This window comes from Cyprinus carpio, chromosome B7 (assembly GCF_018340385.1).
Source record: "Cyprinus carpio isolate SPL01 chromosome B7, ASM1834038v1, whole genome shotgun sequence".
Classification (NCBI taxonomy): domain Eukaryota; kingdom Metazoa; phylum Chordata; class Actinopteri; order Cypriniformes; family Cyprinidae; genus Cyprinus; species Cyprinus carpio.
Genome location: NC_056603.1, coordinates 19,569,386 through 19,584,705, shown reverse-complemented (window position 1 = coordinate 19,584,705; position 15,320 = coordinate 19,569,386). Strand labels below are relative to the sequence as shown.

Genomic DNA, 15,320 nt, shown 5'->3' with positions numbered 1-15,320 from the left:
AGATGAGGATGCTGTGATATGGGATCAGCCTGAAAGAAGAGAAAATTTATACCAGAACATCAATGTTGTGAGAGACCAGATTCAGCTCTAGTTTTTAATATCCAATCAAAATCGAAACTAAAATTGAGATACATTTCTTAACCAAGTTACATTTTGATTGGCCAGTTGCAGCATTAGTGCTCAAAAATGTCTTAATAAAGCCTGTTTTCATTGGCAACACTATATAAGTCATCCATGAAACCTGTGTTTCATTCTATTCTGTATCAAGTAAGGCTAATAAATCAAAATAAATCATCAGTAGTTCAACACACAGTAATTCATTATTGCAAAATAAACTGCTTCAGAGTGATGTAAGATCTCTCTGCTTTGTGTTGGGGTGCTAGTCAGTGTTTTTTTATTTATTTTTTGTCCAGTGGACTGTATCTCTTACAAATACACTACTGTTTAAGTGTTTTGGTAAGCTGTTTTTTTTTTTTTTTTTTTTTACGTTTTTGAAAGAATCACCTTATGCTTATTTGAAGAAAAAAAAACATTAAAAACTATTTATATAATGTAATTTAATTATATATTTTAATATTTTTGTTATTTTATTTTTGTTAATATTTTATTATTTTAATATTTTTGTGGAAGCCAATTCCCTGAGGATCCACACAAGCGATTTGGCACATATTTTACACTGGATGCAGAAATCTTTACATTATATACATTATAAATGATAATTAATAATATAAACGTCTTTATTGTCATTAATTGTCTATTCAAGTGGAACACAAAATTTGACTTTTTTTTCCTCTTTTTCATATATCACTACAGACAAAAAATATAATGCATTCTTGTCAGTGGAATCTGTCCTGTATTAATTAGAAAAGAATATTATACTGACACCAAACTTTTGAATGGTAGTGTAATAATACACAATATGCATTATACAGTACACACAATATGCAATTAATGATATACTGTATATAAATATTTGTACAGAATGTATATTGTATATAATAAACTGTAAGGGTCTGTAATAGTGTGCCAGGTGCAATTTTAATGTGCAAGACAGATAGAATCTAGAATCAATTTGAAGTGTATATAAGTGTAAAATATAAGTGCATAAGTGTAAATAAAATGTGTGTGAGTTTGTACCGCAGACATTACTGGAGCTCTTAACAGGACTGGGGCTGTCTAAAACAGAAGGAGCGGAGCACGTATATTATGTCTTCAGTATAGGTCAGATCTAGAGGCAGTGGTGTGAGTACATTAGCATACACACTGGCAGAACGTTTAAGGTGACGGATAGGATAAGCTGAGAGGGCTGTGCTACCTGGCTCAGAGCTATTACCAGACCCCCTCAGGCTTGATTTATCAACTCCCTTCTCGCAGTGTTTCTGCTTTGATATGACTGTGGAAATGGACTCGTTTAAACACAAAACCTTGATCCCACTGACCTCTTAATATGCTTATAATGATCCCATTTAACAAACAGATGTTAGGGCAGTCACGGCAAAGCCAGGCCACAACATGTGCTGTTGGCAGTAGATAGTGAGGGCGTTTGTCAGTTAGTGCACAGCATAACAACACATTCTTTGGCAATTAGTATTTTGTACAAATCTTGTAGTATCTTGTACAAATTCTGAAATGACAAAGCTAGTTTAGAATGGACTTGTTTGAGATTCAGTGTGTTGTTTTCAAAGAGACTGAAGTATTAAAGAACAATAAATGTATTATAAAAAAGGTATATAAAAGAAGGTCCCTAATGACTTACTAATTACTCAAAATGAATACAAACAAGCAAATAAACTCCACTGCTGTTTGTAAATCACTTTTAGAATTCATGCTACCTTTCAAAAGACGGGGTCGGTAAGATTTTGTGCTCACCAAGGCTTCTGATTAAAAAATTATCAAAATGTTCTATTTTAATATATTTTAAAATGTAATTTATTCCTGTATGGCAATTACTTCCACACAGAATAAAATTTATTCCATAAGGTGCAATACATTATTTGGAAAAATTTTATTTGTGCAAAAACTGAAAATGTTGTCCAACTTTATATATGCCTATATTTCTCTTATGCAAAGCGAGTTATAGTTGGTACCCAATGCAGACCCCTCCACTACAGTGATAGATGTGCAGAATAAACAGGTAATGAAATATTAACAAGACAATTTATTATGCATGTGCATTACTTGTTTATGGAAGGCATGAGGATCTCATTTACATATTGCACACACTTTAGCCATTCCAATCAGAGTGGTGGACACATTCCAGATGCAGTGGATCCGGTGGGTGAGAGGTGTGACAGTCAATACTGAATGTAGTGCTGATCTTTTACAAATGTGGGAAGTTTCAGAAATTGCAAGACTTTTTGTTGATTTGTGTGACTGAGCTCTTCCGGTTAATCCAACTCTCTGATCAAACCCTTTTCTGAATTTTTTTTACAAACGATAATATCAGGAAATGTATGTCTTTGTGGGAAAAATAGGGGAAAATCTCACTACCAATTTTGCCGTGATGTAAACATTCCCAGCTTGTCTTTTATTCCTCCTCTTCTCCAGTGCAGAGAGTGAAACCCCAGCAGCTCATGTGTCTGTAGTCAAACTGCTCTGTCTCAGCTAAGCAGCTTGTCGATGAAGAGGAAGAGAGAGAAGACTGTTTGGGCTGATAAAATGTTTTTTAATTACCAGACACTGCATTCCAGCCCTCTCTCTCCATTCTATGCTCATCCTCATGACTATAGGTCCAGTTTGATTTCTGATAATTGTGTTTGCTGATGTGGCATGTTTTTTTTTTGTAATACTGCACCAGACATTTACAGCAGGTCCACAGAGACGACAAACTGCAGTTACATCTCTCTTCTAATCAGCACTTCACAGCTAGATACATTGACTCTGGTACTCCATTTCTGTCTACAATTCAGCCTCTAAGTCTGCAACAATGAGACTCAGCCATTACTTATTGTGCTGTGTGACACACAATCAATGTCATGCAGAGCAGCTGATGACTCATTCAGAAAGACCTCAGAGCATGAAGGGTTAACCACTCATTAGGTTTGATTGTGTGTTTATGAGCCACTTGTGTATTCAGCTGTTTATACAAACTACATTTTAGAGCTATCAAAACTATTTGGCAATTGTAATACGAGTAATATAATCTGATCATTAAACAGAGCTCTTTGTATGTTTTGACTAGAGGGTTAAAACCTGACTGTTTCAATTGTAGTTTGAGACGAGAATGGTCTTCATTCAATCAAAGTCAACCCCATTGCGTATTTAAGCGTTTCGCTTTCGGCCTCTTACAAAGTGAGCAAAGAAAACATTTAAGGTGGCATTCTTTCATTGCTCTTTCAGACTGCAAATTTGTTCCACTGACAAGGCAGCTTTAGGGCTGATAACAGGCCATGCCATTGATAGGCTTGAATCACTATTGTTTTAAAGTTTGATGTGAGACCTGATCCTGTTTGAAAGGCCGCGATCATATCATTGTAGATTTCAGCTCGCCATGGGTCAGACTTAGCCTTCATAGCTGTTTATCATTACACGATGCTCTAAATCCTGCCTGTGGTCCAGGGCATCAAGGCGGCATTAGCTGGACTCTGAGGTCGAACGAAACAAAACTACTTTGCTGAAGGATCAATGTCTGTTGAGGCTTTTGCAATCAGGCTGTGACCATGATTGAGCGAAGGAGTCGTCCCCTAAGATAAGGCTGTAATCAACAGCGCACTAAATGTTCTTTGTTGTACATTCGATTACACGCTAATGAGTTGTGCAAAGTGGAAATCTTTAAATACTAATGCAATTTAAATTGTATATAACTAAAGTTGCAGAGAAGTAAATAATAGAGGTAAAATATGAAAGAGATGAAGTAAATAGCAAAGAAAAATTATTGTATCTACAGCAATAAAAACCTTGTGACTATATTACAATGCTTAAATCAAATAAATATGTATTTAAATATGTACTTGTATTTATATATGTAGTTGAAATATAAATTTTTATGTGAGAAGAAATACAGCACAATGTCTCTGCATCAGTTTTGATCAAACTGTCTGTTTATTTTGTGATAATAACCATTTTACTGTACCTCAACAATTACGTGGCTGCCATAAATATATTTAAGTAGCCTATATAAAATAATTGATATAAAAAAAATACCTTTAATTAAAAAAACAGCTAAAAAACCCCAGAATTAACAGATTTTGCAATGTGTTTATAGTTGATTTATGACTAAAATGACATGTGATTAAAATTATACAAATAAAATAAAAATACATAATTTATCTAAAGACTTATGTAGCTATACTTCATCGCAATTTTTTTTCATTAATGCAAGGATAGAATACAAAGTTGACATTTAAAAGATGTTTGTACATAATACACAAAGTATCAACAATACACATTGTCAACTGAGTACAAGAAATAGGAAAGAAAAAAAAAGACAAAAACATAAGAGCTTGAGGGTAAGACATTTAACCATAAATTATAATAGGCTATATAAATTAAAGTCATTGCAAAATGAATAAGTTCTACATGCTTTCTTATTTTCTGACAATGAAATTGTTTTAAAAAAAAAAAAAAAAAAAAAAAAAAAAAAAAACAGGATAAGGCGGTTTATTGTTGGTAAATTTATATTTGTGGATCATCGAATTGTTTTAAAAAAAAAACAAGCTGGCCTACAAAATGACGTCATGACCGAATTCTTTTATTAATAATTTAATAAAGAAATTTATTTAATGACAACATTTTGAAAAAAAAATAATAATAATTACATGCAACAATAATTGATACAGAAACGTCGCGAGTAATGTCTATCAGTCAACTAACGTTCTGTGTGAGGCTTTTATGTGCATCGAAAGGACGTTCAGCTTCCGGGTAAATGTAATAACACTTCCGCTAAACTTCCTCTGCTTTACTTTCATTGTTGACAGTTTGTTACCTACTGAAAAAATAGTAAAAAATCGGATTAACAGTAGTCGGTCCATCTGTAATGACATGTCGTTCGTTCATTAGACGAGTAGCCGCTGCGTCAGTTGTGTGGGAAATACTTTCATGTTTTCTTCACTGTTAGTGAGCTAAGCAGCTAGCCGTCTAGCCTGCTGTACAGCTGCTGTGTGTCTGGGAACCTGCTCTGAAAGCCAAGATTATGTTTCTCGATGTGCTTCTGTTATGCTTTTACTTGTTTTGAATAACCTGTGCAGCATGGAATCTGAGGGCATCGTGATCCGGATAAAGACGCCGGTGGGAGACATGGACTCCTCAGTGGACTCTCCATCACACCTCAACTTCAGTGATTTGCTGGTGAGTTGCTGTTTTAACTTTAGTTATGTGGTGTCTCAGTACATTTTAGAGAGAACCCATTCATGGAGCGTGTCATTCCCTGATGAGAGTAGCGGTGCTGATTGACAGCTGTCAGTCAAATGTGTGATTGCTCAGTGATTCTCCTCTTGTTTGGCAGGGCGCGATCAAGGAGGTCATGCCTGAAGCCACAGTCACAGCTTTTGAATGTGAGCATTGTTGTTATATTCTTTTTTTTAATACCATTTACTTATTTATTTATTTATTTTTTAAAGTAAGTTATCAGTATAGCCAGTATAATAATTTAAAACAAGAAAATATTAAAGAATAACTGCTGTCTTTTTCTGTTTGCAATGCTCTTATCTTTATTTAAAAAAAAAAAAAAAAAAAAAAAAAAAGCTGGTCAAAAGGGGAAAAAAAAATAGCGATTTATATTTCAAATCCAGTCAATTTGCAGTTAAATGATAAAAATGTTTGTTTAAATAGGCAAGTGAGTAGCTGTTAGATGATTCAGATGTGTTCTCGTTTATTTCAGATGAGGATGAAGTTGGCGACCGAATCACAGTTCGCAGTGACGAGGAGCTCAAAGCCATGCTGTCATATGTGAGTATGCCTGATGTATAAATGCTGCTGAGATTAAATTAGCTGTTAAACCGTGTGATTTCAGTATAATGTTTTTTAAAATGTGTTTAATAGCCAGATTGGCAGTAAGGAACTACACTGCCTATAACTGTAAACAAAACCCCACCAATCAGAGAAGTCACACAAAACTTTGACAAAAGAGTGTTGCATGAAGCTTTTCAAATGATGTAGCTAAGTCTGTCTCACTGCACTTTTAAGGTACTTATGTATTTGTGTAAATATTAATATTACAAAAAAAAATCAATCACATATATACTTATAGAAAGAGTCAAAACTAAATTTATTCAGACACCTTCAACATTTCTCACATTATCACAGATTATTCTCTATAGTTTAGAAGTTGGTAATAAAATATGACAAGAACTCAGAGTTAAACTGTGTCAGAACAAATTCAGCTTGATAATGTTAGCTTGATAAAGCTACCTTTGGTAGAAAGGTATGTAATGGATTACAATCAACCAAAAATGATTCATACAGCTGTTAGTATGACAGTATTTACACAACAGTCGGTACTTAGTCGGGCAGCCCTTAGCCTCAATGACAGCCTGTAGTCTTCTGGGCATGCTGTCATCCAACTTCATGCAAACCTTCAATTGAAATGAACTTCAATTTTTTTTTCTCCCAGACTCAGTCTGAATAATTTTTGGTCCCAAATTTGTATCAGTTTTACTGGTAGTCCACTGTAGGAAGAGTTTTTGGATATAATTTGTCACAGTTTACTTTATTTTGCTATCCTCACTTACATACATGAACTATACTGTCCTGCACCCACTAGTAAAAACATATAAAATTATATCTGGTGTCTGAATAATTTTTGGTTTGACTTTATATCCTTTGGTTATTTTCACACTTAATTATGCCCATTAAAATGTATTTTACAAGGTTTTGTTACTTTCTTTGTTTTTTTTGTTTTTTTTTGTATGCTTTTTTTTTGCTCTATGGTTCATCTTTAATTTTTTAATTTAATAGCATTAGAGCTGCTAGATTGCAGCGGCTTAGAGCTGTAATCATGCGCTTTCTTGTAATAATGCATGGAACCACGTTATAAATCTCCTAACTTCGATATTTTCACAAATGGAAGTCGCGTTTAAAAAAAAAAAAATAGCGATTTATATTTCAAATCCAGTCATATATTGCAGAAAAACTCAAGCTAGCAAAACATGCGCAACGTGTGCATGTATTTGTACTGGTGCAGAATGAGAGGGACAAGTAGTAACACTCTAGTGCATTTCACACAGGCTGCTAGATTCACTTTCACCTGAAAGTGGTGTATGCCTAAGGTTGAAAATAAATTATGTTTATAGTGAATGCCCCTATAAATGGTCTTATTTTTACAATTTAGTTTTAATCCAGATGATGCTTGTGCTAAGTGAGTGAACATCAGAGATCACACAACAGAAGTGTGGGTGCTCTCTCTCTCTCTCTCTCTGTCTCTCGCTCTCTCTCTCTCTCTCTCTCTCTTTCTCTGTCTCTCGCTCTCTCTCTCTCTCTCTCCTCTCTTCTCTCTTCTCTCTCTCCTTCTCTCTCTTCTCTCTTCTCTCTCTCTCTCTCTCTCTCTCTCTCTCTCTCCCCCTCCCTACTGTTAAGTTACTTGTGCATTGTTTTATTGTTTTACTTACTTGTTTTTGACATATCCGACCGAACTACAAACTTTCCAGTGATGAAAGGTATATTCACTCGACAAGCTTGTGCATCTCCGCCACTGTGAGCTCAATCCACTCAGCATGCTTTATCAGCTCACGCACGTCAGCTACACAGGCGTCAATACTGAATGTTTAACATTATATTCATTGCATACATATACTTCGTGCCGTGGACATTCTTAATTTCTAATGACTCCATTCTGCTGTCTGTTGTTCTGTTGTCTGTGTTTCTTTGTCTGAATATGGCACTTATCACATGCTGTGTGGTATCAGCGTTTGGTATCAGGGCAATTTAACGAGTACGAGTACAAGAGCTCATTATTATCAGGCCAGATACCGATACCAGTATCGGTATTGGTGCATCCCTAATCTATATATATATATATATATATATATATATATATAATATATATATATATATATATATATATATATATATATATATATATATATATATATATATATATATATATATATTCTTATTATTAAGTCAGTTGTTTTATATAGTCCTGTTGCTTACATCATTTGCAATACCGTGGGATTCATTACAGTACACAGTCTTGTACTTTTTTTCTGATTCTGATTTTTTTACAGTCAAATCATAGTTTTTTTTTAGGGCTGTCACAATATCAGATTTTCACTGCATGGTTATTATGGCCAAAAAAAATTCATCTTGACATCTATAGAAAGTTTGGGGAAATAGCTATCTGTCAAATTCATTTTTAACCGTTTTCTCCTTTTTGGCCAATAAATCACACTCAAAATATAATTCTAGGGACATGGAGAGAGAGAGTTTGTAGTTTGTAATAGTTACTGGCACTGTGTGTGTAGTATAAACACAATATTTCTGAAACAACACAGTTATCGTCAATATATTGCAAAACCTCATCCCGGAGCTGGTTGGTTCATAAGACTGTTTAATCACAATACTGTACTGAAATGCCTATGGAGAAAACAGACAAAGAAAAGTACTTCCGGAACCAAGGCTGCTGAAAAGTGTGTGGTCACTGTTGCGCTCTATTACAGTCTGTTGTATTACACTTTTGAATGCTGAGAGTGTTTTTGTTGGAAGGGAAAAGCTATTACAAATCTATTATTCCAGATCTATTCACCCTTGGGGAAAGTGTTCTCATTACTTTGCTGATTGGCAAGGATGACAAGTAGCTACATATTTTCTTTTTTTCCTCTTCAATTTCTTCATCTATTTCCCTTTTCTGGCTGCACCTCTTGATGTTTCCATGGCAACGTGCGTCTCTGGCTCGAACCCCCTTTTAAATTATACAGGTGTTAACCAAGCAAGATTAGCAAAGGGAAAACTGTAATAAAAAAATCCTGTTTATTTTTTGTTATTCATTATTTTTGTGTTGACTCAGGCAGTGGCCTCCCCCTGTGACCAGGCACAAATTGAAAATGCTGAAAATATTTGTGTCTCACGTGTTTAATAAAAAGCTATTGTAAACTTTTGCCTGATTGCGTATCCAAACAGTCTTTCTTTGCAAGTCCGGGAATGTTGTTGCCTACTCTTGTTTCCTCTCTTCTTCATCTCTCTCAGATTTCGGTTTTTGGTTGTTTTTAACGTTCTTCTTTCGAGACCGCCGTAGAAGTGCTTTCAATACTTACTGCTCACATTGTGGACACCAAGCGTAATGACTCGTAATAGTTTTTCCCCCTGTGAAGTACAGTGGAAGTTAAATGAACTATCAGCTTTTATTATTTATTATTCAATACTTAAAGTTTCGCCTCATTAAAAGCACAGCCCTCCTGGGTAGAGGAATTTTTCAAAATCCACTTTCAGCTGGTGTTGTCTTTTACCCCCCATCAGCTCTCAATGACTCTCGAGTAGCCATGGGCTTCAAAACCACCGCTTCTGCAGGAAATGAAGTCACTTAGATTTGATATTTATTTATTTTTAGATGCTTTATCAAAGTGGTACCTCTCAAGGCCATTGCAGTCATTAGCCAGATTAGGCCAGAAGGTGACACACTGACAATGATGTCTCGCGGGTGTCCTGGACTGCTTTTTTTCCCCCTGTCTTGATTAATTCTGCAGTCTCTGTGTGGCTGGTTTTGAAACACACATTCTGACATTGGAGATATCTGCGGGAATGCAGGTATTCGTGACAATCTGCATTAATGCTTATGTACTTATGTTCCTCCTAAGGAACGTGCCATCGCACATCACCAAAGAATTCTGTGAGGCCGTATTCCTCTGACAGTGAATATTACCGCGCGTTGCAGATTGCCTCCCCGTCGTATTTTGGTTAACAGCACAACCGAGTCCACTTTTTCTGAAAATTAGTTTTTCCTCCCATGATGCCGTTTGCTCCTCTGGGGAGAGCGCAAGCTGCTGAGAAGGGGGAATTTAATATGCGTGTAACATGTTCGGAAGCTTGCGCCTACATTTAACCGATCATTGTGGTCATATTTCAAGCGTGTGCCCTTTGCCTTGGGGTCTCTGTGGGGACCTTTATAAATTTGCTTCAATTAATTCCATGTGAAGGGATCTACCGTTATGTAGACTTAATAGGAATTAAGAGATGACTTCTTGCTTTACAGGTGCGTAAGCTAATTCACCAAGCTCTCTGGTGGAATCCGACCTTCAAACTGTCTTCACTCATGTTTTTTTTTTTTTACTCCAGCAGCGATCATCAGTCTGAGGTCTCTGAGATGTTCTGGCTCCCCGGTGAGCTGCTTCTTACCGTCAGCCTTTCCAGGATGTTAGTTCAAAGTTAAAGACTGACCCATGTCAGATGTAGCCTCGCTGACACACAGACACACACACACAGGCACTGATCTCCCAGGCTGGGCCAGCTAATTACGGAGCGTTTTACTCGGGGTGTGTTAATGATCGGGGTCCAGCAGTGCGGAGGTCCGACTCCTCTGTTCCCTCCAGCTCTCAAGCTGCCTTCCTGTGATCAAACTGCCTTTAGTTATTGTCCAACAAAGGGAGGTTTCTTTTAATACACTGTTACAGATTAGTTAGGTAATTGCAGCCCTAATCGATAAAGCAACCGAGTGGAAAATTAAAGGTGTGTGTTTTGGTAGAGCTACATGGTTTCAGTGCCTACAGGCAGTGCAGAGAGGTGACAGTGATAAATAGGGTATTTAATAACAGCTGCTCTAACACTGCTTCCTCTGCATGTCCTCGCGCGCGCCCGGCATATTCATCACACATTCGCACACGGCGAATGGATGGCGCTGTACCGCCGGCCCCTCGGTTTGGCTTGCTTTTGACCTTTGTCTTGTTCTGCCTTTGTCTCTCCTTCTCTCTGTCTCTGTCTTTCTTTCAAACACTGACATTCTCCCCTCCTCTCTTGTCCATCTGGATCTGTGGTTTTTAATGGCTTTATTGTGTGTGATGGGGGCTCTGTTTTTGGACACAAAGGTCTCGTGCTGGACTGAGAGAAGAGGACGAACGACCAGATGGTTCTGTTAACCGAAACATCAATTGAATGTTCTTTTGGCAGGAGACAAAAATCTCTGCACGGGTTCGAAAGAGAGTAGAGTTCTTTTGAAATAGAATCAGCAAAAGTGATAGATGACATATCAACTGCAAAAACATCTTAAAAATATTGCATTTTTATAAAATAATATATACAATAATAATAATAAAAATATATATATATATATATATATGTGTGTGTGTATATATATAATACATGTAAAATGCACGTATTAGACAAGTTTCTGAAAAGTTTTAAAATGGATTCAGCAAAAGTGACTACATATCAACTGCAAGATCAATTTGTAATTAATATTGAATATTTATTATGTAAATATAGTATAAATAATCATTATAAATAAATATAAACTAACAAATTATATAATATGTAGTTAATGTTTTTCCGTGTGTGTATATTAGTGCTGTCAAACGATTAATAGCGATTTAATGCATGCAAAATAAACGTTTTTGTTTACATAATATTTGTGTGTGTACTGTGTATATTTATTATGCATATGTAAATACACACATGAATGTATATATTTAAGGGAATATTTTGTTTATATATTAAATATTTATATATGATATAAATTATATGAATTTATACATGTAAAAAATGTACACATTTATATATAATATAAATGTAATCTCATGTAAGTAAATGTACAGTGTCATTACAAAACAAGACTTTACAATTTCTTTATTAATGGCATAATTAGAGAAATTAAATAAATTATCATTGGAATAATCAAAGTTAAAAATAATTACACAAAAAGCTTGCCATGACATTAATAATATCATATAATATAAGGTTTATAAATGCCAGACTCCATTTCAGCCTATTATGCAGTGTAATTAATTAATGGGCAGCCATTACTGGCAGATTGCTTTTACGTCAGATTGAAATGAGAAAACTCAGTGGCAGCCATTACAACGGATGAATTGATACAGAGGGTGACTGGTGTTTCAAAAAGATTACCTGAGCAGGGTGCCCGATTCATTTAGCATCTTTTCTTTTCCTCCCAAAATGCAAGTGACTCTGAGAGAAAGGGAATGTGTTTTTTGACATAAGATTGCTTTTATGTACTCCATGGGACTTTTTTCTGAAAGACCTTCATTGAGCATAATATTGATTCTGTGTGTAATATACTGAAAAAAATGAACCGGGCTGTTTTTAAGAGTTTTTTAAATTCTTTTTATTCACTTTATTCTCTGCAGTATTGCAACACAGTGATGGAGCAACGCATCAATGGACTGTTACCTGAGCCTTTACAGATATTTCCACGAGGTGTGTATTGTGTGTGTTAGTGTGTTGGTCCAAATTACAGTTCAACACTGCAACAGTAAATGTGCCCGAGGCCCACCTAAGGCCCAGATCACAGTTTAAAACCCCATACTTAGCAATGCCCTGCTCACATGTGTTTGTGTAGGAGCATTTTCTGTTAGCAAAATCCCACTTTATTTTATCCTCAGTGGCTTCTGTGAGAGGAATAACCAGTTTGGTTTAGTGAAGCAATTTCTTTCTGAATATATATGCATCCACACACGCAATATTCTTTATGATATTTAAAGGCTCCCTAAGCTGTGTCTCAGTATGTCTCTTTTGCAATGATTTAATATATAAACATTTAATATATTCTGCTCATGTACTTTTTCTCTGACCTCACATGATCTACAATCTAGTCAATTTTCTTTTCAGCCGGTAAGACCCCAGGGATCCGCAATATACATGGCCTGAAGGTATGTGTCTCAGTGATTGTTTCAGCAGAGTTGGCCATGGATTGGTTATGCTATGTACCACTTATTGAAATGTCAATTGAAGTCAAGAATCTCTGTCTATTTGTCGCTTATTTTCTACCCCTTCAATGCTTTCATTTTTTTATCTTCTAAAATAAGAATTATTTGTTCTGCTTTCTGTGTTACTCAATTAGAAAACATTATACAAAATTATGCAATGTTAAAACAAAAACATATTTAAAGCTTGCGTGGTGATTCCAAAGTTTGGGTTTTGTGCATTTGATCCTTTTTCATGTTTTTGAGAGAAGTCTTTTATGCACACTTTTATGTGTTTTATGTTATTCTAATATACTGATGTGGTGATAAAGAAACATTTATTATTAATATTGAAAACATTTATGCTGCTTAATATTTTTGTGGTTTTGATTCTTTATTTCTTTTTCAGGATTCTTTGATTAATAGAACGTTCTTTGGTTAATACAAAAGAACATCATTTATTTAAAGCAGTAATTTTTTGCAACACTGTACATTTCTTTACTGTTGCTTTTAAATAATGAATGCGTCCTTGTGGAATAAAAATATTAATTTGTTTTAAAAAACCTTACTAACCCCAGGCTCAGGGTGATGTAGTTTGTTTATTTAAATAGTATGAAAAGGACCATCTTATTCTTGTTTTGCAATGGTTTTTGTTTAATTCTAGATTAATTGGGTTGAAGAGAATAAAAAAAAAAAACCCTGATAAACCGATCTAAATGAGGTCTTCATAGACACTAATTAAGAAGAGAATCACTGCTTTACTGCACTACACTATACGACCTACAGACCTCAATTAATCTACTTATTTATATAGAGACTCTCTTTGAGCTTTTTCCTTCATTCTCCCACTGTGATCTGTTAGCATGACTTCATGAATCCTTTTAAATGACAAATAAAGGACGTGATGTTGATTCATTCTTTTTTTTTTTTTAATTCAAGGATGTTACCAGAGTTATATTTAATTTTGCCTGATAAATGAAGTGACCCCTTTCCTCAAGCCTCTTGCATTATTTCTCTCTGTCTCCCTCACAAAAGCCAATTAACCTTGCGGCCAAACCAGGCAGTTTGCTGTTGAATCACAGGTTAATTAGCACAGGGCTGTGATTGTCTTTGTTTGCCCGCAGGTGAACACGCGGCCCGAATCCTCGAGTGGCAGAGGCTCCTCTGCGGCTGATTCCCGGTCCAGTGATAGGTGAGTGATCCCAGATCATGCCTGCCCTCATTGAGAGAAAAATCTTATTTCTAAGGTTTTTGTTTATAAATACAGATATATTTACAGTAAAGTAACTGCATTAATGAGTCATTAAAAATACCTTTACGAAATCAATAGTTGACTATAAAATCTATTTGGATCTGTTTTGTTGGATGCTATTAAACATACACTGAAAAACAATTCTAGATATTAATGTTTTTGAGCATCAAAGCAGCATATTAGAATGTTTCTGATGGATCATGTGACCAATGTTCCCTCTAAGCTATGCACGCGCAGCTGCGCACTTCTACCACCGTGACCGTAATATTGTAAAAACAGTAATATTGTGAAATATTATTGCAAGTTCTAATATTGGTTTACTATTTTAATATACTTTAAAATATAGGCTAATTTATTCCTGTGACGCAAAGCTGAATTTTCAGCATTGCTCCAGTCTTCAGTGTCACATGATCCTTCAGAAATCATTCTAATATGCTGATTTATTATCAGTGTTGAAACTGTTGTGCTGCTTAATATTTTTTGGAACCTTTGATACTTTTTTCTTTGATTCTTTAATTTATAAAAAAATTTAAAAAGAACAGCATTAATTCAAAATATAAATATTTTCTAACAATATGTCTTTACTATCACTTTTTATCCATTTAACACATCCTTGCTGAATAAAACTATTAATTTCTTTAAAAAAAAGCAAGAAACAAATTCACTGACCCCAAACTTTTGAATATTAGTGTATATTGTAACACAACATTTTTATTTTGAATAAACACTGTTCTTTTAACTTTTTATTTATCAAAGAATCCCGAAACATTATCACAGGTCCTAAAAAATACTAAGCAGCACAACTGTTTCCAACATTGATAATAAATCAGCATGTTAGAATGATTTCTGAAGGATCATGTGACACTGAAGACTGGAATAATGATGCTAAAAATTCTGCTTTGCTTCACATGAATAAATTATATTTTAAAGTTTATTAAAAGAGTAAACTTTTGTTTTAAATTGCAATATTTCAAATAGATGCAGCCTTGATGAGCCTGAGAAACTTATTTAAAAAACTTTACTGATCCCAAACTTTTGCACAGCAGTGTATTATACTGTAAAAAATGTTTTCTCAGGTAACCTAAAATGTACATCATTTAGTTACACCAAGGGTCAAATCAAATATAAATAGCACATTAAAGTTAAAAGTTACACACTTTTTTGTGTGTGCGCTGTACAGGTCTCCATGGTATAAGAAATGTTTTTGCTCAGGTGGCCTAAATGTCTGCCCGATAGAGAAAAGTTTTGCTCAGCAAGAAAAAAATTAGAGGGAACATTGCATGTGA

At 35.0% G+C, this 15,320-nt stretch overlaps 1 protein-coding gene across 5 annotated transcripts in view; it reads left to right on the top strand.

Annotated features, from left to right (window-relative positions):
• Nucleotides 1-4,853: 4,853 nt before the first annotated feature.
• The window catches only part of LOC109093162 (dual specificity mitogen-activated protein kinase kinase 5), a 51,613-nt gene continuing 41,146 nt past the window's right edge, over nucleotides 4,854-15,320 (top strand). For 2 of the 5 annotated variants that reach the window (XM_042727752.1, XM_042727756.1), the window contains exons 1-6: nucleotides 4,855-5,286; nucleotides 5,444-5,492; nucleotides 5,819-5,886; nucleotides 12,228-12,297; nucleotides 12,709-12,749; nucleotides 13,907-13,974. In XM_042727752.1, coding sequence (XP_042583686.1) covers nucleotides 5,155-5,286; nucleotides 5,444-5,492; nucleotides 5,819-5,886; nucleotides 12,228-12,297; nucleotides 12,709-12,749; nucleotides 13,907-13,974 — 428 coding nt within the window. In that variant the 5' untranslated portion in view covers nucleotides 4,855-5,154. Of the gene's footprint in view, nucleotides 5,287-5,443; nucleotides 5,493-5,818; nucleotides 5,887-12,227; nucleotides 12,298-12,708; nucleotides 12,750-13,906; nucleotides 13,975-15,320 lie in introns of all 5 variants that reach the window. The other 3 variants (XM_042727755.1, XM_042727754.1, XM_042727753.1) reach the window with 2 other exon arrangements.